The sequence below is a fragment of the Panulirus ornatus genome, chromosome 37 (genome assembly GCF_036320965.1).
Source record: "Panulirus ornatus isolate Po-2019 chromosome 37, ASM3632096v1, whole genome shotgun sequence".
Lineage (NCBI taxonomy): Eukaryota > Metazoa > Arthropoda > Malacostraca > Decapoda > Palinuridae > Panulirus > Panulirus ornatus.
Genome location: NC_092260.1, coordinates 31,301,540 through 31,325,242, shown reverse-complemented (window position 1 = coordinate 31,325,242; position 23,703 = coordinate 31,301,540). Strand labels below are relative to the sequence as shown.

Here is a 23,703-nt window from a genome sequence, read left to right as displayed (position 1 = left end):
GCCTGAACATATAGGAGGGTGAGAGGTGAGCAAGGAACAGAGTGAACTGGAACGATTTGGTATACTGGGGTTGAGAGCTGTCAATGGACTAAACCAGGGCATGTGAAACATTTGGGGTAAACCTTGGAAAGGTCTGTGGGGCCTGGATGTAGATAGGGAGCTGTGGTTTCAGTGCATTACACATAACAGCTAGGGACTGAGTGTGAATGAATGTGGCCTTATTTGCTTGTATTCTGGGTGATACCTCCCTGGAGGGGAAAATAGAGAGGGGGGGGAATGCTATTTCATGTGTGACAGGGTGGTAACAGGAATAGATGATGGCAGCAAGTATGAACATGTACATGTGCATATATGTATATGTCTGTTAGATGATGGCAGCAAGTATGAATATGTACATGTACATATATGTATATGTCTGTGTATGTATATGGTTGTGAGGCGTGGGCTACGGATAGAGTTGTGCGGAGGAGGGTGGATGTGCTGGAAATGAGATGTTTGAGGACAATATGTGGTGTGAGATGGTTTGATCAAGTAAGTAATAATAGGGTAAGAGAGATGTGTGGTAATAAAAAGAGTGTGGTTGAGAGAGCAGAAAAGGGTGTTTTGAAATGCTTTGGTCACGTGGAGAGAATGAGTGAGGAAAGATTGACAAAGAGGATGTATGTGTCAGAGGTGGAGGGAACAAGGAGAAGTGGGAGACCAAATTGGAGGTGGAAGGATGGAGTGAAAAAGATTTTGAGTGATCGGGGCCTGAACATACAGGAGGGTGAAAGGCGTGCAAGGAATAGAGTGAATTGGAATGATGTGGTATACCAGGGTCGATGTGCTGTTAATGGATTGAACTAGGGCATGTGAAGCGTCTGGGGTAAACCATGGAAAGTTCTGTGGGGCCTGGATGTGGAAAGGGAGCTGTGGTTTCAGTGCATTGTTACATGACAGCTAGAGACTGAGTGTGAACGAATGTGGCCTTTGTTGTCTTTTCCTAGAGCTACCTCGTGCACATTTGGGGGGAGGGGGTTGTTATTTCATGTGTGGCGGGGTGGCAATGGGAAGGCAGAGAGTATGAATTATGTACATGTGTATATATGTATATGTCTGTGTGTGTATATATATATATGTATATGTTGAGATGTATAGGTATGTATATTTGCGTGTGTGGACATGTATGTATATACATGTGTATATACATACAAAGCAAAATAAATAAATAATAAATATGTTGAAATGAATATGTATGCATATGTACATGTATGGGCGTTTATGTACATACATGTGTATGTCAGTGGGTTGGGCCATTCCTCGTCTGTTTCCCTGCACTACTTCGCTGATGCGGGAGACGGCGATTAAGTATAAAAAATAATGAAAATGATAGAGTGGCAGATATAGGGTGTTTTGGTCGAGGTGGTGTGCAAAGTGCGAGGGTTAGGGAAAATGATTTGGTAAACAGAGAAGAGGTAGTAAAAGCTTTGCGGAAGATGAAAGCCAGCAAGGCAGCAGGTTTGGATGGTATTGCAGTGGAATTTATTAAAAAAGGGGGTGACTGTATTTTTGACTGGTTGGTAAGGTTATTTAATGTATGTATGACTCATGGTGAGGTGCCTGAGGATTGGCGGAATGCGTGCATAGTGCCATTGTACAAAGGCAAAGGGGATAAGAGTGAGTGCTCAAATTACAGAGGTATAAGTTTGTTGAGTATTCCTGGCAAATTATATGGGAGGGTATTAATTGAGAGGGTGAAGGCATGTACAGAGCATCAGATTGGGGAAGAGCAGTGTGGTTTCAGAAGTGGTAGAGGATGTGTGGATCAGGTGTTTGCTTTGAAGAATGTATGTGAGAAATACTTAGAAAAGCAAATGGATTTGTATGTAGCATTTATGGATCTGGAGAAGGCATATGATAGAGTTGATAGAGATGCTTTGTGGAAGGTATTTAGAATATATGGTGTGGGAGGCAAGTTGTTAGAAGCAGTGAAAAGTTTTTATCGAGGATGTAAGGCATGTGTACGTGTAGGAAGAGAGGAAAGTGATTGGTTCTCAGTGAACGTAGGTTTGCAGCAGAGGTGTGTGATGTCTCCATGGTTGTTTAATTTGTTTATGGATGGGGTTGTTAGGGAGATGAATGCAAGAGTTTTGGAAAGAGTGGCAAGTAAGCAGTCTGTTGTGGATGAGAGAGCTTGAGAAGTGAGTCAGTTGTTGTTCGCTGATGATACAGCGCTGGTGGCTGATTCATGTGAGAAACTGCAGAAGCTGGTGACTGAGTTTGGTAAAGTGTGTGAAAGAAGAAAGTTAAGAGTAAATGTGAATAAGAGCAAGGTTATTAGGTACAGTAGGGTTGAGGGTCAAGTCAATTGGGAGGTGAGTTTGAATGGAGAAAAACTGGAGGAAGTGAAGTGTTTTAGATATCTGGGAGTGGATCTGGCAGCAGATGGAACCATGGAAGCGGAAGTGGATCATAGGGTGGGGGAGGGGGCGAAAATTCTGGGAGCCTTGAAGAATGTGTGGAGGTCGAGAACATTATCTCGGAAAGCAAAAATGGGTATGTTTGAAGGAATAGTGGTTCCAACAATGTTGTATGGTTGCGAGGCGTGGACTATGGATAGAGTTGTGCGCAGGAGGATGGATGTGCTGGAAATGAGATGTATGAGGACAATGTGTGGTGTGAGGTGGTTTGATCGAGTAAGTAACGTAAGGGTAAGAGAGATGTGTGGAAATAAAAAGAGCGTGGTTGAGAGAGCAGAAGAGGGTGTTTTGAAATGGTTTGGTTACATGGAGAGAATGAGTGAGGAAAGATTGACCAAGAGGATATACGTGTCGGAGGTGGAGGGAACGAGGAGAAGAGGGAGACCAAATTGGAGGTGGAAAGATGGAGTGAAAAAGATTTTGTGTGATCGGGGCCTGAACATGCAGGAGGGTGAAAGGAGGGCAAGGAACAGAGTGAATTGGAGCAATGTGGTATACCGGGGTTGACGTGCTATCAGTGGATTGAATCAAGGCATGTGAAGCGTCTGGGGTAAACCATGGAAAGCTGTGTAGGTATGTATATTTGCGTGTGTGGACGTATGTATATACATGTGTATGGGGGTGGGTTGGGCCATTTCTTTCGTCTGTTTCCTTGCGCTACCTCGCAAACGCGGGAGACAGCGACAAAGCAAAAAAGAAAGAAAAAAAAATAATAATAATAAAATAATAAAAGCTTTGCGGAAGATGAAAGCCGGCAAGGCAGCAGGTTTGGATGGTATTGCAGTGGAATTTATTAAAAAAGGGGGTGACTGTATTATTGACTGGTTGGTAAGGTTATTTAATGTATGTATGACTCATGGTGAGGTGCCTGAGGATTGGCGGAATGCGTGCATAGTGCCATTGTACAAAGGCAAAGGGGATAAGAGTGAGTGCTCAAATTACAGAGGTATAAGTCTGTTGAGTATTCCTGGTAAATTATATGGGAGGGTATTGATTGAGAGGGTGAAGGCATGTACAGAGCATCAGATTGGGGAAGAGCAGTGTGGTTTCAGAAGTGGTAGATGATGTGTGGATCAGGTGTTTGCTTTGAAGAATGTATGTGAGAAATACTTAGAAAAGCAAATGGATTTGTATGTAGCATTTATGGATCTGGAGAAGGCATATGATAGAGTTGATAGAGATGCTCTGTGGAAGGTATTAAGAATATATGGTGTGGGAGGCAAGTTGTTAGAAGCAGTGAAAAGTTTTTATCGAGGATGTAAGGCATGTGTACGTGTAGGAAGAGAGGAAAGTGATTGGTTCTCAGTGAATGTAGGTTTGCAGCAGGGGTGTGTGATGTCTCCATGGTTGTTTAATTTGTTTATGGATGGGGTTGTTAGGGAGGTAAATGCAAGAGTTTTGGAAAGAGGGGCAAGTATGAAGTCTGTTGGGGGTGAGAGAGCTTGGGAAGTGAGTCAGTTGTTGTTCGCTGATGATACAGCGCTGGTGGCTGATTCATGTGAGAAACTGCAGAAGCTGGTGACTGAGTTTGGTAAAGTGTGTGAAAGAAGAAAGTTAAGAGTAAATGTGAATAAGAGCAAGGTTATTAGGTACAGTAGGGTTGAGGGTCAAGTCAATTGGGAGGTAAGTTTGAATGGAGAAAAACTGTTGGAAGTAAAGTGTTTTAGATATCTGGGAGTGGATCTGGCAGCGGATGGAACCATGGAAGCGGAAGTGGATCATAGGGTGGGGGAGGGGGCGAAAATCCTGGGAGCCTTGAAGAATGTGTGGAAGTCGAGAACATCATCTCGGAAAGCAAAAATGGGTATGTTTGAAGGAATAGTGGTTCCAACAATGTTGTATGGTTGCGAGGCGTGGGCTATCGATAGAGTTGTGCGCAGGAGGATGGATGTGCTGGAAATGAGATGTTTGAGGACAATGTGTGGTGTGAGGTGGTTTGATCGAGTAAGTAACGTAAGGGTAAGAGAGATGTGTGGAAATAAAAAGAGCGTGGTTGAGAGAGCAGAAGAGGGTGTTTTGAAATGGTTTGGGCACATGGAGAGAATGAGTGAGGAAAGATTGACCAAAAGGATATATGTGTCGGAGGTGCAGGGAACGAGGAGAAGTGGGAGAACAAATTGGAGGTGGAAAGATGGAGTGAAAAAGATTTTGTGTGATCGGGGCCTGAATATGCAGGAGGATGAAAGGAGGACAAGGAATAGAGTGAATTGGATCGATGTGGTATACCGGGGTTGACGTGCTGTCAGTGGATTGAATCAAGGCATGTGAAGCGTCTGGGGTAAACCATGGAAAGCTGTGTAGGTATGTATATTTGCGTGTGTGGACGTATGTATATACATGTGTATGGGGGTGGGTTGGGCCATTTCTTTCGTCTATTTCCTTGCGCTACCTCGCAAACGCGGGAGACAGCGACAAAGCAAAAAAAAAAAATAATAATAATAATAATAATAATAATAATATCTATTGGAACTGGACCGAAGTGGTATACCGGGGTCGACGTGCAGTCAATGGATTGAACCATGGCATGTGAAGCATCTGGGGTAAACCATGGAAAGTTCTGTGGGGCCTGGATGTGGAAAGGGAGCTGTGGTTTCGGTGCATTATTACATGACAGCTAGAGATTGAGTGTGAACGAATGTGGCCTTTGTTGTCTTTTCCTAGCGCTACCTCGTGCACATGAGGGGGAAGGGGGTTGTTATTTCATGTGTGGCGGGGTGGCAATGGGAATGAATGAAGGCAGACAGTATGAATTATGTACATGTGTATATATGTATATGTCTCTGTGTGTATATATATATGTATACATAGAGATGTATGTGTATGCATATTTGCGTGTGTGGACGTGTATGTATATACATCTGTATGTGGGTGGGTTGGGCCATTCTTTTGTCTGTTTCCTTACGCTACCTCGCTAACGCGGGAGACAGCGACAAAGCAAAATAAATAAAATGATATCAATAATAATAATAATCTTTTATGGTACTTGCCTTAAATGGTAAACTGGATATATCTCTAGCTTGAAATCTTGATCTTAATGGAGGATCAAGTGGGTGACCTTGGTATGGTGGTGATGGCAATCCTAATGCAATAACTCGGAAATCTTTGTCTACTCGCACTAAACGCATTCTGTCTAATTCTTCTTTAGAATGTTCCTATTAGAAAAATTTTACACTGGTTACAAATATGCATATGAAAAGACAAGAACATGAAAGCAGGTAATCTCTAAACACGTTAAAAAGTCAATAAATCTATAAAACAGGTGGAAACTGGTTTGGGACCACTTGCCAATAATGAGTGGTACACTGGTCAAAAAGTATGAAAATAATACACACTCCTAGCAATTTACTTCAAAATGTTTTTTCTACAGATGCAGAATAGTCTGTACAAAACATTATGAAAATGCAGTTATGGAACATCACAATATAATCAGCTAATCTCAAACCACAATGGCAATTTCATAAGCATGATCATATACAAGAATGCTGGCCTTAGCCATATAGTAAAGTAAGCAAAAGGATCACAGCAGACATGGTAGCCTATCAAAGGACAAGAAGCTAAATCTGTTGCCATCTCCTTAACGTGACCTCTTTTTTCATCCCCTCAAAGGTGGAACCAATGGGGCAGGCATTTCCATGGATTGTCTGGTAGTTATGTCTATCTTTCAACAATCTTTATTCTTTTTATACCAGGCTGCCTTTCCCACCTTAGTGAGGTAGCTTTTGGAATGTATCCAACCTCTAACTGTCAAGTTTTAGTTTTGTATAATTCTTTTATCCTTCAGTAGTGGTAACTCCTTGTTATATTATTTTCTTTTTTACCTGTTCACCATTTCCCACAATAGCAAAGTAGTGACAGGGGCAGACAAGGAAAGGCTGCATTTGCTTACATCCATTCTCTAGCTGTCATGTGTAATGGACCGAAACCACAGCCCCCTACCCTCCACAACCAGGCCCAACAGACCTTTCCAAAGTTTCCATCAATTTCTTTGTTTGCACTGGTTGAGTTCAGAGACAACATGTCACCACCTGTATACCACATTGCTTCAGTTCATTCTATCCTATGCCTTTCACCCTCCAGCATGTTCAGGCTCCATGTACCCAAAATCTTTTTCATTCCAACCTTCCATCTCCAATTGGGTCTCTCTGATCTCCTTGCTCCCTTCACTGTTGAGTTATAATTGCTCTGCCAAACTTTCCTCACTCGTTCTCTCTATATATCCAAACCATATTTGAATATCTTCTTCAGCTCATCTGACCACACCTTTCTTATCACTGTACCTCTTTCTTACCCTTTTAGGACATATTTCATCAAAAAACCATCTCACATGACATATTGTCCTCAAACATTTCATTTCCAACACATCCTCCCTCTTCTGCACATCCTCTTCTACAGGCCATGCTTCACATCCATGCATCATTATTGGGACAAACATACCCACTTTCACTCTCCCACATAAAGACCTTCTTTGAACTCTCCTTTTTTCCACTTGTTCCTCGATGCTTCCATAACCTTCACCCCTTCACCCATCCTATGCTCACTTCCACTTCCATCGGTTCCATTAGCTGTTGTGTCCACTCCCAGGTAACTAAAACACTTCACTTCCTTCAAAATTTTCTCCCTTCAAACTCACATCCAAACTAACTTGTCTCTCTACCCTGCTACACCTAATATCCAGGTTGCCTTGGAGGTTCCTTTTCACCATACTAAGCAACTCTGTTAGTTTATCTAAACTGAAACAGTTGCTTATCTTGTACTCCTCTTCTTACTCTTTAGGTTCCAATTTACTGACAAAATGATCAAAGTTTTTTCTTCATACAAGACCAATAGTGAGACTAAAGCACATAATCAATATATCTCATTAGCCTAACAAATTTCTAAAAAGTACCGTTCTTACCTGAAGAAGTTTGTCATATCTTTCATTAGAAATCAATAGACGCCCATCTTCAAGCTGCATTTCACGATTTTCTAAAAGATTGTTGAGAACTGGCAGAACATTTCTTTCTGCTTTCTCAACACCTTCAAGAATTAACACACGGCCTTCTACTGCTGCTCGGACTGCACACTGTAATAAAATAAATAATTAAAACTTTTAATTCTAATCTAGAACATCTTTTACATTCAGTTTAAATTATCAACACTGCACCAAACATTTTGGTTATCATGATCTGAGCTTATGTCAGTACCCCAAAGGCTTATCTTCTAAGCTCCTAAGATAAGTATCTCACCAATTAGAACCAGCAATGTATATCTTAAAGTTGCAGTAACTGTTACTTGAGGAGTACATTTTCAATGAATTTCTTGTTTCTTCTACAGATCCAGAAAAGATTGTATATGGGAACTGGGGTGGCTTATGTTTACTGAGAAGGCATTGTCATTTGGTACATGAAAAATCATATTATCATCTCAACAGAAAGTCTACATGATGCAGCATGATTGACAGCATTTACTTAACTCTCATGTTTTACTTCATAACACTGTTATCATTTGATTGCAGCTCACAGCAATGCTCATTATCAATTTTATGTGATCTTTTCTCATCTTCATTCAAAATTCAAAATATGCTTGGACACACACACACACACACACACACACACACACACAAATATATAATGACTGTACAGCTAATACTCTTCATACTGAAATTCTCAGCACCAGACTTCTTTTATTAAAATATCTATGAACTATAACACAGTGGGAACTCATCGTTCTACGAAATTCTCTAAAGTTTCAAAAACCATTATGCACCAACAGACAAGGATGGAAGAAAAGTGTGCTTCTACAATTCCCTTTTTATAATTCATTCCAACATGATTATTGGGCTCATGGGGAGGTTGTACTATTCAAAACAGCAAGATTTTGCTCATCTTTAGTAATAATGTATTTTCATTACAATTCTCAAAATCATATCAAACTTCATCTAAACTAGGTGATAGTGAATGTTTCATAAAAAGTATAATTATCATTATCATATTTGATCGCTATATCCTGCGCTAGCAAGGTTGCACCAGGAAACAGATGAAGAAAGACCCATCCACGCATATACACACATATGTACATAAATGCTATTACACATACATACACTCACACACACACACACACACACACACACACACATATATACACATATTTATTCATATTCTATTATACTTAATCGCCATCTCCCGTGTCAGCGAGGTAGCGCAAGGAAACAGACAAGGAATGGCCCAACCCACCCACATACACATGTATATACATAAACGCCCATACACGCATATACACATACATATACATTTCAACGTATACATACATATACATACACAGACATAGACATATATTATTATTATTATTATTATTATTATTATACTTTGTCGCTGTCTCCCGCGTTTGCGAGGTAGCGCAAGGAAACAGACGAAAGAAATGGCCCTCCCCCCCCCATACACATGTATATACATACGTCCACACACGTAAATATACACACCTACACAGCTTTCCATGGTTTACCCCAGACGCTTCACATGCCTATTATACTTTGTCACTGTCTCCTGCGTTAGCGAGGTAGCGCAAGGAAACAGACGAAAGAATAGCCCAACCCACCCACATACCCATGTATATACATACACGTCCACACATGCAAATATACATACCTATACATCTCAACGTATACATATTATATATACACACACAGACGTATACATATATACACATGTACATAATTCATACTGTCTGCCCTTATTCATTCCCGTCGCCAACCCCCACACATGAAATAACTACCCACTCCCCCCGCATGTGCGCAAGGTAGCGCTAGGAAAAGACAACAAAGGCCACATTTGTTCACACTCACTCTCTAGCTGTTATGTATAATGCACTAAAACCACAGCTCCCTTTCCAAATCCAGGCCCCACAGAACTTTCCATGGCTTACCCCAAACACTTCACATGCCCTGGTTCAATCCACTGACAGCACGTCGACCCTGGTATAACACATCATTCCAATTCACTCTATTCCTTGCACACCTTTCACCCTCCTGCATGTTCAGGCCCCGATCACTCAAAATCTTTTTCACTCCATCTTTCCACATGCAATTTGGTCTCACACTTCTCCTCGTTCCCTCCACCTCTGACACATATATTCTCTTTGTCAATCTTTCCTCACTCATTCTCTCCATGTACATATTCATATTTGCTGCCTTCATCCATTCCTGTAACCACCCTGTCACATATGAAATAGCATCTCCTCCAACAGTGAATTAGCACTAAGAAAAGACATGAAAGGCCACATTTGTTCACATTTAGTCTCTAGCTGTCATGTGCAATGCACAAAGACCACAGTTCCCTTTCCACGTCCAAGCCCTACAGACCTTTCCATTGTTTACCACAGACACTTCACATGCCATGGTTCAATCCATTGACAGCACATCCACCCCAGTAAACCACATTGTTCCAATTTACTCTTTTTCTTGCAAGCCTTTCACTTCCTGTATGTTCAGGCCCCGATCACTCAAAATCTTTTTCACTCCATCCTTCCACCTCCAATTTGGTCTCCTACTTCTCATTCTTCCCTCCACCTCTGACACATATTTCCTCTTTGTCAATCTTTTCTCACTCATTCTCTCCATGCATTCAAACCATTTCAACACACCCTCTTCTGCTCACTCAACCACACTCTTTTTATTACCACACATCTTTCTTACTCTTTCATTACTTACTCGATCAAACCACCTCACACTACATATTGTCCTCAAACATTTCATTCCCAACACATCCACCCTCCTCTGTACAGCCCTATCTATGGCCCATGCCTTGCAACCATATAACATTGTTGGAACTGCTATTCCTTCAAACATACCCATTTTTGCTCTCCAGGATAACATTCACACCTTCCACACATTCTTCAATGCTCCCAGAACCTTTGCCCCCACCCCCACCCTGTGACTCGCTTCCACTTCCATGGTTCCATCCGCTACTAAGTCCACTCCCAGATATCTAAAACTCTTCACTTTCTGCAGTTTTTCTGCATTCAAACTTACCTCCCAATTAACTTGTCCCTTAAGCCTACTGAAAGGGTGGTCGAGAGAGCAGAAGAGGGTGTGCTGAAATGGTTTGGTGACATGGAGAGAATGAGTGAGGAAAGATTGACAAAGAGGATATATGTGTCAGAGGTGGAGGGAATGAGAAGTGCAAGACCAAATTGCAGGTGGAAGGATGGAGTGAAAAAGATTTTGAGCGATCGAGACCTGAACATACAGGAGGGTGAAAGGCGTGCAAGGAATAGAGTGAATCGGAACGATGTGATATACTGGGGTCGAAGTGCTGTCAATGGACTGAACCAAGGTATGTGAAGCATCTGAGGTAGACCATGGAAAGTTTTGTGGGGCCTGGATATGGAAAGGGAGCTGTGGTTTCGGAGCATTACACATGACAGCTAGAGACTGAGTGAGAACGAATGTAGCCTCTTTTCCTAGTGCTACCTCGCCCGTGCACGGGGGGCAGGGTGCCATTTCATGCGTGATGGGGTGGCGACAGGAAAGAATGAAGGCAGCAAGTATGAGTATGAAAGCCAGCGAGGCAGCGGGTTTGGATGGTATTGCAGTAGAAATGATTAAAAAAGGGGGTGACTGTATTGTTGACTGGTTGGTAAGGTTATTTAATGTATGTATATCTCATGGTGAGGTGCCTGAGGATTGGTGGAATGCTTGCATAGTGCCACTGTACAAAGGCAAAGGGGATTAAGTGAGTGCTCAAATTACAGAGGTATAAGTCTGTTGAGTATTCCTGGGAAATTATATGGGAGGATATTGATTGAGAGGGTGAAGGCATGTACAGAGCATCAGATTGGGAGAGCAATGTGGTTTCAGAAGTGGTAGAGGATGTGTGGAGCAGGTGTTTGCTTTGAAGAATGTATGTGAGAAATACTTAGAAAAGCAAATGGATTTGTATGTAGCATTTATGGATCTGGAGAAGGCATATGATAGAGTTGATGGAGATGCTCTGTGGAAGGTATTAAGAATATATGGTGTGGGAGGCAAGTTGTTAGAAGCAGTGAAAAGTTTTTATCGAGGATGTAAGGCATATGTACATGTAGGAAGAGAGGAAAGTGATTGGTTCTCAGTGAGTGTAAGTTTGCGGCAGGGGTGTGTGATATCTCCATGGTTGTTTAATTTGCTTATGGATGGGGTTGTTATGGAAGTGAATGCAAGAGTTTTGGAAAGAGGGGCAAGTATGCAGACTGTTGTGGATGAGAGAGCTTGGGAAGTGAGTCAGTTGTTGTTTGCTGATGATACAGCGCTGGTGGCTGATTCGGGTGAGAAACTGCAAAAGCTGGTGACTGAGTTTGGTAAAGTGTGTGAAAGAAGAAAGCTGAGAGTAAATGTGAATAAGAGCAAGGTTATTAGGTACAGTAGGGTTGAGGGACAAGTCAATTGGGAGGTAAGTTTGAATGGAGAAAAACTGGAGGACGTAAAGTGTTTTAGATATCTGGGAGTGGATTTGGCAGTGGATGGAACCATGGAAGCGGAAGTGAATCATAGGGTGGATAAGGGGGCAAGAGATCTGGGAGCATTGAAGAGTGTTTGGAAGTCGAGAACATTATCTTGGAAAGCAAAATTGGGTATGTTTGAAGGAATAGCGGTTCCAACAATGTTATATGGTTGCGAGGCGTGGGCTATGGATAGAGTTGTGCGCAGGAGGGTGGATGTGCTGAAAATGAGATGTTTAAGGACAATATGTGGTGTGAGATGGTTTGATCGAGTAAGTAATAATAGGGTAAGAGAGATGTGTAGTTATAAAAAGAGTGTAGTTGAGAGAGCAGAAGAGGGTGTTTTGAAATGGTTTGGTCACATGGACAGAATGAGTGAGGAAAGATTGACAAAGAGGAAATATGTGTCAGAGGCGGAGGGGATGAGGAGAAGTGGGAGACCAAATTGGAGAGGGAAAGATGGAGTGAAAAAGATTTTGAGTGATCGGGGCCTGAACATGCAGAAGGGTGAAAGGCGTGCAAGGAACAGCGTGAATTGGAATGATGTGGTATACCGGGGTCGACGTGCTGTCAATGGATTGAACCAGGGCATGAGGAGTGTCTGGGGTAAAGCATGGAAAGTTCTGTGGGGCCTGGATGTGGAAAGGGAGCTGTGGTTTTGGTGCACTGTTACATGACAGCTAGAGACTGAGTGTGAACGAATGTGGCCTTTGTTGTCTTTTCCTAGTGCTACCTCGCACACATGAGGGGGGAAGGGATTGCTATTTCATGTGTGGCGGGTTGGAGATGGGAATGAATAAAGGCAGACAGCATGAATTATGTACATGTGTATATATGTATATGTCTGTGTGTGTATATATATATATATATATATATATATATATACGTTGAGATGTATAGGTATGCATATTTGCGTGTGTGGATGTGTATGTATATGCATGTGTATGTGAGTGGGTTTGGCCATTTCTTTTGTCTGTTTCCTTGCACTACCTCACTAATGCGGGAAACAGCGACAAAGCAAATAAAAAAAATAAACATATATATGCATATCTACGTATGTATATGTATGTATATGTTGAAATGTGTAGGTATGTATATGTGCTGTGTGGGCGAGTATGTATATACATATGTATGTGGGTGGGTTGGGCCATTCTTTCCTCTGTTTCCTTGTGCTACCTCGCTAAAGTGGAAGACAGCGACAAAGTATAATAATAATAAAATATCAAAATATAAACATATACATACACATACACAGACATATACTTATAGATACATGTACCTATTCATACTTGCTTGCTTTCATCCATTCCTGGCAACACCCCACCCCACAGGAAACAGCATCGATATATCCCACTTCTGTGAGGTAGCGCCAGGAAAACTGACAAAAAAAGAGGCTACTTTCTTTCACACTCATTTTCTAGTTCTCATGTGTAATGCACCAAAACCACAGATCCCTATCCATATCCAGGCCCAAAACACCTTTCTATGGTTTACCCCAGATGTTTCACATGCCCTGGTTCAATCCATTGACAGCACATCAACCCCGGTATACCACATCGTTCCAAGTCACTGTATTCTTTGCACTCCTCTAACCCTCCTGTATGTTCAGGCCCCAATCCCTCAAAATCTTTTTCACTCCATCATTCCACCTCCAATTTGGTCTCTCACGTCTTGTTCCCTAAACCTCTGTCACACATATCCTCTTTGTCAACCTTTCCTCACTCATTCCCTCCATATGTCCAGCCCAATTTAACACACCCTCTTCTCTCTCATCCACATTCTTTTCATTACCAAACATTTCTCTTACCTTTTCATTACTTACTTGATCAAACCACCTCACACCACATACTGTCCTCAAACATTTCATTTCCAACACATCCACCCTCCTCTGTACAATCCCATCTATATACCCCATGCCTTGCAACAACATAATATTGTTGGAACTACTGTTCCTTCAAACATAACCATTTTTGCTCTTAAAGATAATATTCTCTCTTTCCACACATTCATCATATCTCCCAGAACCTCCACCCCTTGCCCCACCCTGTGCCTCATTTCTGCTTCCATGGCTCCATTCGCTGATAAGTCCACTCCCAGATATCAAAAACACTTCACTTCCTCCAATTTTTCTCCATTCAAACTTACATCCCAACTAACTTGTCCCTCAACCCTACTGAACCTAATAACCATGTTCTTATTCACATTTAATCTCAACTTTCTCCTTTTACACACTTTTCAAAACTCAGTCACAGACCTCTGCAGTTTCTCAGTTGAATCAGACTCCAGTGTTGTATCATCGGTGAACAACAGCTGTCTCACTTCCCAGGCCCTCTCATCCCCAACAGACTGCATACTCACCCCTCTCTCCAAAAAACTTGCATTTACCTCCCTAACCACTGCATCCATAAACAAATTCAACAACCATGGGAACACCCCACACCCCAGCTGCAGACCAATATCCACTGGGAACCAATCACTCTCCTCCCTTCCTACTCGTACACATGCCTTACATTCTTACATAGTTGATTCGAGTGAGAAACTGCAGAAGTTGGTGACTGATTTTGGAAGTGTGTGAAAGGAGAAGGTTAAGAGTAAATGTGAAAAATAGCAAGGTTATTAGGTTCAGTTGGGTCGAGGGACAAGTTAATTGGGATGTAAGTATATTTCTTTTGCTCTCCGAGATAATGTTTTCTCCTTCCACACAGTCTTCATTGCTCCCAGAAGCTTTTCCCCTTCCCCCACCCTGTGACTCACTTCCACTTCTTACCATGGAAGAGGAAGTGAGTCACAGGGCGGGGGAAGGGGCGAAGGTTCTGGGAGTGATGAAGAATGTATGGAAGGGGAGAACATTATCTTGGAGAGCATAAATGAGTACATTTGAAGGAAGAGTAGTTCCAACAATGTTATATGGTTGCGACGAGAGGGTGGATGTGTCGGAAATGAAATGTTTAAGGACAATATATGGAATGAGGTGGTTTGATTGTGTAAGTGATGAAAGGGGTAAGAGAGATGTAAGGAAATAAAGAGAATGTGGCTGAGACAGTAGAAGAGGGTGTGTTGAAATGGTTTGGATATATGGATAGTATGAGTGAGGAGAAATTGACAGAGGATATATGTCAGAGGTGTAAGGAATGAGAAGTGGGAGACCAAATTGGAAGTGGAAGGATGGAATGAAATGGTACAGTGTGGTATACCAGGGCCTATGTGATGTCAATGGATTGAACCAGGGCATGTGAAGCATCTGGGGTAAACCATGGAAAGTTTTGTGGGGCCTGGATGTGGAAAGGGAGCTGTGGTTTCGGTGTATTACATATGACAGCTAGAGAGTGAGTGTGAACAAATGTGGCCTTTGCTGTCTTTTCCTAGCACTACCTCGCGTGCACACAGGGGAAAGGGGTCGCCATTTCATGTGTAGCAGGGTAGCGGCGGGAATGGATGAAGGCAGCATGTATATGTATATGTGTATATACGTATATGTCTGCGTATGTGTATGTTGAAATGTATAAGAATATATGTATAAGTATATATATATTTCTTTCTTTCTTTCATACTATTTGCCATTTCCAGCAATAGCAAGGTAGCGTTAAGAACAGCGGACTGGGTCTTTGAGGGAATAACGTCATCTGGCCCACTTCTCTGTTCCTTCGTTTGGAAAATTTAAAAAAAAAAAAAAAAGAGAGGGGAGGATTTTCAGCCCCCCGCTCCCTTCCCTTTTAGTCGCCTTCTACGACACGCAGGGAATACGTGGGAAGTATTCTCTCTCCCTGCGTGTCGTAGAAGGCGACTAAAAGGGGAGGGAGCGGGGGGCTAGAAATCCTCCCCTCTTGTTTGTTTTTTTTTAATTTTCCAAAAGAAGGAACAGAGAAGAGGGCCAGGTGAGGATATTCCCTCAGAGGCCCAGTCCTCTGTTCTTAACGCTACCTTGCTAATGCGGGAAATGGCAAATAGTATGAAAGAAAGAAAGAAATATATATATACTTATACATATATTCTTATACATTTCAACATACACATACACATGGTTGTTTAATTTGTTTATGGATGGGGTTGTTAGGGAGGTAAATGCAAGAGTTTTGGAAAGAGGGGCAAGTATGAAGTCTGTTGGGGATGAGAGAGCTTGGGAAGTGAGTCAGTTGTTGTTCGCTGATGATACAGCGCTGGTGGCTGATTCATGTGAGAAACTGCAGAAGCTGGTGACTGAGTTTGGTAAAGTGTGTGGAAGAAGAAAGTTAAGAGTAAATGTGAATAAGAGCAAGGTTATTAGGTACAGTAGGGTTGAGGGTCAAGTCAATTGGGAGGTGAGTTTGAATGGAGAAAAACTGGAGGAAGTGAAGTGTTTTAGATATCTGGGAGTGGATCTGGCAGCGGATGGAACCATGGAAGCGGAAGTGGATCATAGGGTGGGGGATGGGGCGAAAATTCTGGGGGCCTTGAAGAATGTGTGGAAGTCGAGAACATTATCTCGGAAAGCAAAAATGGGTATGTTTGAAGGAATAGTGGTTCCAACAATGTTGTATGGTTGCGAGGCGTGGGCTATGGATAGAGTTGTGCGCAGGAGGATGGATGTGCTGGAAATGAGATGTTTGAGGACAATGTGTGGTGTGAGGTGGTTTGATCGAGTGAGTAACGTAAGGGTAAGAGAGATGTGTGGAAATAAAAAGAGCGTGGTTGAGAGAGCAGAAGAGGGTGTTTTGAAGTGGTTTGGGCACATGGAGAGAATGAGTGAGGAAAGATTGACCAAGAGGATATATGTGTCGGAGGTGGAGGGAACGAGGAGAAGAGGGAGACCAAATTGGAGGTGGAAAGATGGAGTGAAAAAGATTTTGTGTGATCGGGGCCTGAACATGCAGGAGGGTGAAAGGAGGGCAAGGAATAGAGTGAATTGGAGCGATGTGGTATACCGGGGTTGACGTGCTGTCAGTGGATTGAATCAAGGCATGTGAAGCGTCTGGGGTAAACCATGGAAAGCTGTGTAGGTATGTATATTTGCGTGTGTGGACGTATGTATATACATGTGTATGGGGGGGTCGGGCCATTTCTTTCGTCTGTTTCCTTGCGCTACCTCGCAAACACGCTGGTGGCTGATTCATGTAAGAAACTGCAGAAGCTGGTGACTGAGTTTGGTAAAGTGTGTGAAAGAAGAAAGTTAAGAGTAAATGTGAATAAGAGCAAGGTTATTAGGTACAGTAGGGTTGAGGGTCAAGTCAATTGGGAGGTAAGTTTGAATGGAGAAAAGCTGGAGGAAGTGAAGTGTTTTAGATATCTGGGAGTGGATCTGGCAGCAGATGGAACCATGGAAGCGGAAATGAATCATAGGGTGGGGGAGGGGGCGAAAATTCTGGGAGCCTTGAAGAATGTTTGGAAGTCGAGTACATTATCTCGGAAAGCAAAAATGGGTATGTTTGAGGGAATAGTGGCTCCAACAATGCTATATGGTTGCGAGGCGTGGGCTATGGATAGAGTTGTGCGCAGGAGGGTGGATGTGCTGGAAATGAGATGTTTGAGGACAGTATGTGGTGTGAGGTGGTTTGATCGAGTAAGTAATGTAAGGGTGAGAGAGATGTGTGGAAATAAAAAGAGTGTGGTTGAGAGAGCAGAAGAGGGTGTTTTGAAATGGTTTGGTCACATGGAGAGAATGAGTGGGGAAAGATTGACCAAGAGGATATATGCGTCAGAGGTGGAGGGAACGAGGAGGAGTGGGAGACCAAATTGGAGGTGGAAAGATGGAGTGAAAAAGATTTTGAGTGATCGGGGCCTGAACATGCAGGAGGGTGAAAGGCGTGCAAGGAATAGAGTGAATTGGAACGATGTGGTATACCGGGGGGGTCAACTTGCTGTCAATGGATTGAACCAGGGCATGTGAAGCGTCTGGGGTAAACCATGCAAAGTGTGTGGGGCCTGGATGTGGAAAGGGAGCTGTGGTTTCGGTGCATTATTACATGACAGCTAGAGACTGAGAGTGAACGAATGGGGCCTTTGGTGTTTTTCAAAGCGCTACCTCGCACACATGAGGGGGGAGGGGGTTGTTATTCCATGTGTGGCGAGGTGGCGATGGGAACAAATAAAGGCAGACAGATTGAATTATGTACATGTGAATATATGTATATGTCTGTGTGTGTATATATATGTGTACAGTGAGATGTATAGGTATGTATATTGTGCGTGTGTGGACATGTATGTATATACATTTGTATGTGGGCGGGTTGGGCCATTTGCTGTAAAGCAAAATAAATAAATAAAAAAAATATATATATATATGTAGGAAGAGAGGAAAGTGATTGGTTCTCAGCGAATGTAGGTTTCCGGCAGGGGTGTGTGATGTCTCCATGGTTCTTTAATTTGTTTATGGATGGGGTTGTTAGGGAGGTGAATGCAAGAGTTTTGGAAAGAGGGGCAAGTATGAAGTCTGTTGGGGTTGAGAGAGCTTGAGAAGTGAGTCAGTTGTTGTTCACTGATGATACAGCGCTGGTGGCTGATTCATGTGAGAAACTGCAGAAGCTGGTGACTGAGTTTGGTAAAGTGTGTGAAAGAAGAAAGTTAAGAGTAAATGTGAATAAGAGCAAGGTTATTAGGTACAGTAGGGTTGAGGGTCAAGTCAATTGGGAGGTAAGTTTGAATGGAAAAAAACTGGAGGAAGTAAAGTGTTTTAGATATCTGGTAGTGGATCTGGCAGCGGATGGAACCATGGAAGCGGAAGTGGATCATAGGGTGGGGGAGGGGGCGAAAATTCTGGGAGCCTTGAAGAATGTGTGGAAGTCGAGAACATTATCTCGGAAAGCAAAAATGGGTATGTTTGAAGGAATAGTGGTTCCAACAATGTTGTATGGTTGCGAGGCGTGGGCTATGGATAGAGATGTGCGCAGGAGGATGGATGTGCTGGAAATGAGATGTTTGAGGACAATGTGTGGTGTGAGGTGGTTTGATCGAGTAAGTAACGTAAGGGTAAGAGAGATGTGTGGAAATAAAAAGAGCGTGGTTGAGAGAGCAGAAGAGGGTGTTTTGAAATGGTTCGGGCACATGGAGAGAATGAGTGAGGAAAGATTGACCAAGAGGATATATGTGTCGGAGGTGGAGGGAACGAGGAGAAGAGGGAGACCAAATTGGAGGTGGAAAGATGGAGTGAAAAAGATTTTGTGTGATCGGGGCCTGAACATGCAGGAGGGTGAAAGGAGGGCAAGGAATAGAGTGAATTGGAGCGATGTGGTATACAGGGGTTGACGTGCTGTCAGTGGATTGAATCAAGGCATGTGAAGCGTCTAGGGTAAACCATGGAAGGCTGTGTAGGTATGTAAATTTGCGTGTGTGGACGTATGTACATGTGTATGGGGGGGGGGTTGGGCCATTTCTTTCGTCTGTTTCCTTGCGCTACCTCGCAAACGCGGGAGACAGCGACAAAGTATGAAAAAAAAAAAAAAAAAAAAAAAATATATATATATATATATATATATATATATATATATACTACCTTTATTTATTTGTATACTTAATTGTTGTTTCCCGTGTTAGCGAGGTAGCGCAGGAAACAGATGAAGAGTGGCCCATCAACTCCTGTACGGCAGGGGTGTGTGATGTCTCCATGGTTGTTTAATTTGTTTATGGATGGGGTTGTAAGGGAGGTAAATGCAAGAGTCCTGGAAAGAGGGGCAAGTATGAAGTCTGTTGGGGATGAGAGAGCTTGGGAAGTGAGTCAGTTGTTGTTCGCTGATGATACAGCGCTGGTGGCTGATTCATGTGAGAAACTGCAGAAGCTGGTGACTGAGTTTGGTAAAGTGTGTGGAAGAAGAAAGTTGAGAGTAAATGTGAATAAGAGCAAGGTTATTAGGTACAGTAGGGGTGAGGGTCAAGTCAATTGGGAGGTGAGTTTGAATGGAGAAAAACTGGAGGAAGTGAAGTGTTTTAGATATCTGGGAGTGGATCTGTCAGCGGATGGAACCATGGAAGCGGAAGTGGATCATAGGGTGGGGGAGGGGGCGAAAATTTTGGGAGCCTTGAAAAATGTGTGGAAGTCGAGAACATTATCTCGGAAAGCAAAAATGGGTATGTTTGAGGGAATAGTGGTTCCAACAATGTTGTATGGTTGCGAGGCGTGGGCTATGGATAGAGATGTGCGCAGGAGGATGGATGTGCTGGAAATGAGATGTTTGAGGACAATGTGTGGTGTGAGGTGGTTTGATCGAGTAAGTAACGTAAGGGTAAGAGAGATGTGTGGAAATAAAATGAGCGTGGTTGAGAGAGCAGAAGAGGGTGTTTTGAAATGGTTTGGGCACATGGAGAGAATGAGTGAGGAGAGATTGACCAAGAGGATATATGTGTCGGAGGTGGAGGGAACGAGGAGAAGAGGGAGACCAAATTGGAGGTGGAAAGATGGAGTGAAAAAGATTTTGTGTGATCGGGGCCTGAACATGCAGGAGGGTGAAAGGAGGGCAAGAAATAGAGTGAATTGGAGTCATGTGGTATACAGGGGTTGACGTGCTGTCAGTGGATTGAAGCAAGGCATGTGAAGCGTCTGGGGTAAACCATGGAAAGCTGTGTAGGTATGTATATTTGCGTGTGTGGACGTGTGTATGTACATGTGTATGGGGGGGGGGGTTGGGCCATTTCTTTCGTCTGTTTCCTTGCGCTACCTCGCAAACGCGGGAGACAGCGACAAAGTATAAAAAAAAAAAAAAAAAAAAAAAAAAAAAAAAATATATATATATATATATATATATATATATATATATATATATATATATATATATATATATATATATATGGTTGTTTAATTTGTTTATGGATGGGGTTGTTAGGGAGGTGAATGCAAGAGTTTTGGAAAGAGGGGCAAGTATGAAGTCTGTTGGGGATGAGAGAGCTTGGGAAGTGAGTCAGTTGTTGTTTGCTGATGATACAGCGCTGGTGGCTGATTCATGTGAGAAACTGCAGAAGCTGGTGACTGAGTTTGGTAAAGTGTGTGAAAGAAGAAAGTTAAGAGTAAATGTGAATAAGAGCAAGGTTATTAGGTACAGTAGGGTTGAGGGTCAAGTCAATTGGGAGGTGAGTTTGAATGGAGAAAAACTGGGGGAAGTGAAGTGTTTTAGATATCTGGGAGTGGATCTGGCAGCGGATGGAAACATGGAAGCGGAAGTGGATCATAGGGTGGGGGAGGGGGCGAAAATTCTGGGAGCCTTGAAGAATGTGTGGAAGTCGAGAACATTATCTCGGAAAGCAAAAATGTGTATGTTTGAAGGAATAGTGGTTCCAACAATGTTGTATGGTTGCGAGGCGTGGACTATGGATAGAGTTGTGCGCAGGAGGATGGATGTGCTGGAAATGAGATGTTTGAGGACAATGTGTGGTGTGAGGTGGTTTGATCGAGTAAGTAACGTAAGGGTAAGAGAGATGTGTGGAAATAAAAAGAGCGTGGTTGAGAGAGCAGAAGAGGGTGTTTTGAAATGGTTTGGTCACATGGAGAGAATGAATGAGGAAAGATTGACCAAGAGGATATATGTGTCGGAGGTGGAGGGAACGAGGAGAAGAGGGAGACCAAATTGGAGGTGGAAAGATGGAGTGAAAAAGATTTTGTGTGATCGGGGCCTGAACATGCAGGAGGGTGAAAGGAGGGCAAGGAATAGAGTGAATTGGAGCGATGTGGTTTACCGGGGTTGACGTGCTGTCAGTGGATTGAATCAAGGCATGTGAAGCGTCTGGGGTAAACCATGGAAAGCTGTGTAGGTATGTATATTTGCGTGTGTGGACGTATGTATATACATGTGTATGGGGGTGGGTTGGGCCATTTCTTTTGTCTGTTTCCTTGCGCTACCTCGCAAATGCGGGAGACAGCGACAAAAAAAAAAAAAAAAAAAAAAAAAATATATATATATATATATATATATATATATATATATATATATATATATATATATATTTCCACCAAATTGGAGGTGGAAAGATGGAGTGAAAAAGATTTTGAGTGATCGGGGCCTGAACATGCAGGAGGGTGAAAGGCGGGCAAGGAATAGAGTGAATTGGATCGATGTGGTATACCGGGGTCGACGTGCTGTCAATGGATTGAATCAGGGCATGTGAAGCGTCTGGGGTAAACCATGGAAAGTTCTGTGGGGCCTGGATGTGGAAAGGGAGCTGTGGTTTCGGGCATTATTACATGACAGCTAGAGACTGAATGTGAACGAATGGGGATTTTGTTGTCTTTTCCTAGCGCTACCTTGCACACATGAGGGGGGAGGGGGATGTTATTCCATGTGTGGCGAGGTGGCGATGGGAATAAATAAAGGCAGACAGTATGAATTATGTACATGTGTATATATGGCTATGTCTGTGTGTGTGTATATATGTGTACATTGAGATGTATAGGTATGTATATTTGCGTGTGTGGACGTGTATGTATATATGTGTGTATGGGGGTGGGTTGGGCCATTTCTTTCGTCTGTTTCCTTGCGCTACCTCGCAAACACTGGAGACAGCAACAAAGCAAAATAATAATAATAATAATATATATATGCGTATGTGTAGGGGTTTATGTATATACATGTGCATGTGGGTGGGTTGGGTCATTCTTTCATCTGTTTCCTTGCTCTATCTCGCTAACGCGGGAGACAGCGACAAAGTATAATAAAAAAAAATAATAAAATACATATTTCATGTTGAAGGCTCAGGTCACGGACAAAAGTCCACATTAAGGCTGGGCCTTACCTGAAATATAGAGAGGATTATAAAACAATAAGAAAAGACAAGGGAAAGTATCTATGAATTTATGAGAAAAAGAAAAACTAAGCCATAGTTATTGGGAAAGACATGAGAAGGTGGAGAGCTCCAAAGTTTCGACATGTAAGAAAAGAAGCAAGTATCAAAACTGCCCACCCTTGAGGTGCTGATGGCAACACAATAATCATGTGATGTAGCAGCTTTCTGAGTATTGTTTAGTCTAGCTAGTGGTGTGGTCACACAAGCAGCCAGCTTTCGGGAGCAAAAACCAAAATAATACCTAAAGAGGAGGGAAAATGAACCAATATTGCAATGTAGGGAATAGGGGGCCAAGTTTGGAGGTTAGCCTGGGACAGTTAATAAGTCAGATTGCTTTCAAGTCAACTCTGTCAAGTAAGTATGCAGAGCTAGAAACATCCTAAATGTGAGAGCAGTACTCCATAAAAGGACGAATCAACCCCTTGTATAAATAGAGTGACAGTTCAGAAGAAAAGTTTCGACATCTAACAGGACATCCGGTTTCTTAGAGGCAGACTTAGCTATTCCTGTAATATGGATTTTCCAAGAAAGAGTGGATGTGACAGTTATGCCAAGAATGTTCACTGAGTCAAGAGGTGGAATTACAGAACTGTCAAAGGAGAGGCTAAAGTTGTGAGGAGTAGATGGGTAGAATCTGGGTCTTGGAGGCATTAAACTTAACAAGATTTTGCGTACCCCATGGAGATATCCTATCCAAGTCTGAGTTCACTGAGGAGGCTGTGTCAAAATGAAATGCAGATCAAGTGAACAGAATTGAAGGTGTGGATGAACATAGTGTTGAGTCATAAGCATATGAGTGCATTCCGCTATCTGTGGGAGAGGAAATCATTGAAGAAAAGGAGAAAAAGTGTAGGGGACAGGACAGAACCTTAAGGAACAGTTCTGATGATGAAGAAAAGGGGAGAGGCTGATCCATCAACAACCACAGAGATAGATTGGCAGCAGAGGAAGTTGGCTATGAAGGAGCAAAGTGAGGGAGGGAAGTCAAAAGAGGGAGCTTAGCCCTGTCAAAAGCCTTAGATATGTCAAGGGCAACTAAACCTGACCCCCA

The 23,703-nt window shown here is 42.6% G+C and overlaps 1 protein-coding gene across 10 annotated transcripts in view; it reads right to left on the bottom strand.

Moving 5' to 3' along the window:
- Positions 1-23,703, bottom strand: part of c12.2 (von Willebrand factor A domain-containing protein c12.2) — a 336,226-nt gene that overhangs the window by 288,417 nt on the left and 24,106 nt on the right. For 9 of the 10 annotated variants that reach the window (XM_071684244.1, XM_071684254.1, XM_071684245.1 and 6 more), the window contains 2 exons: positions 7,354-7,521; positions 5,447-5,611 (listed from right to left, as the gene is read on the bottom strand). In XM_071684244.1, coding sequence (XP_071540345.1) covers positions 5,447-5,611; positions 7,354-7,521 — 333 coding nt within the window. The remainder of the gene's footprint in view (positions 1-5,446; positions 5,612-7,353; positions 7,522-23,703) is intronic. The other variant, XM_071684252.1, reaches the window with a different exon arrangement.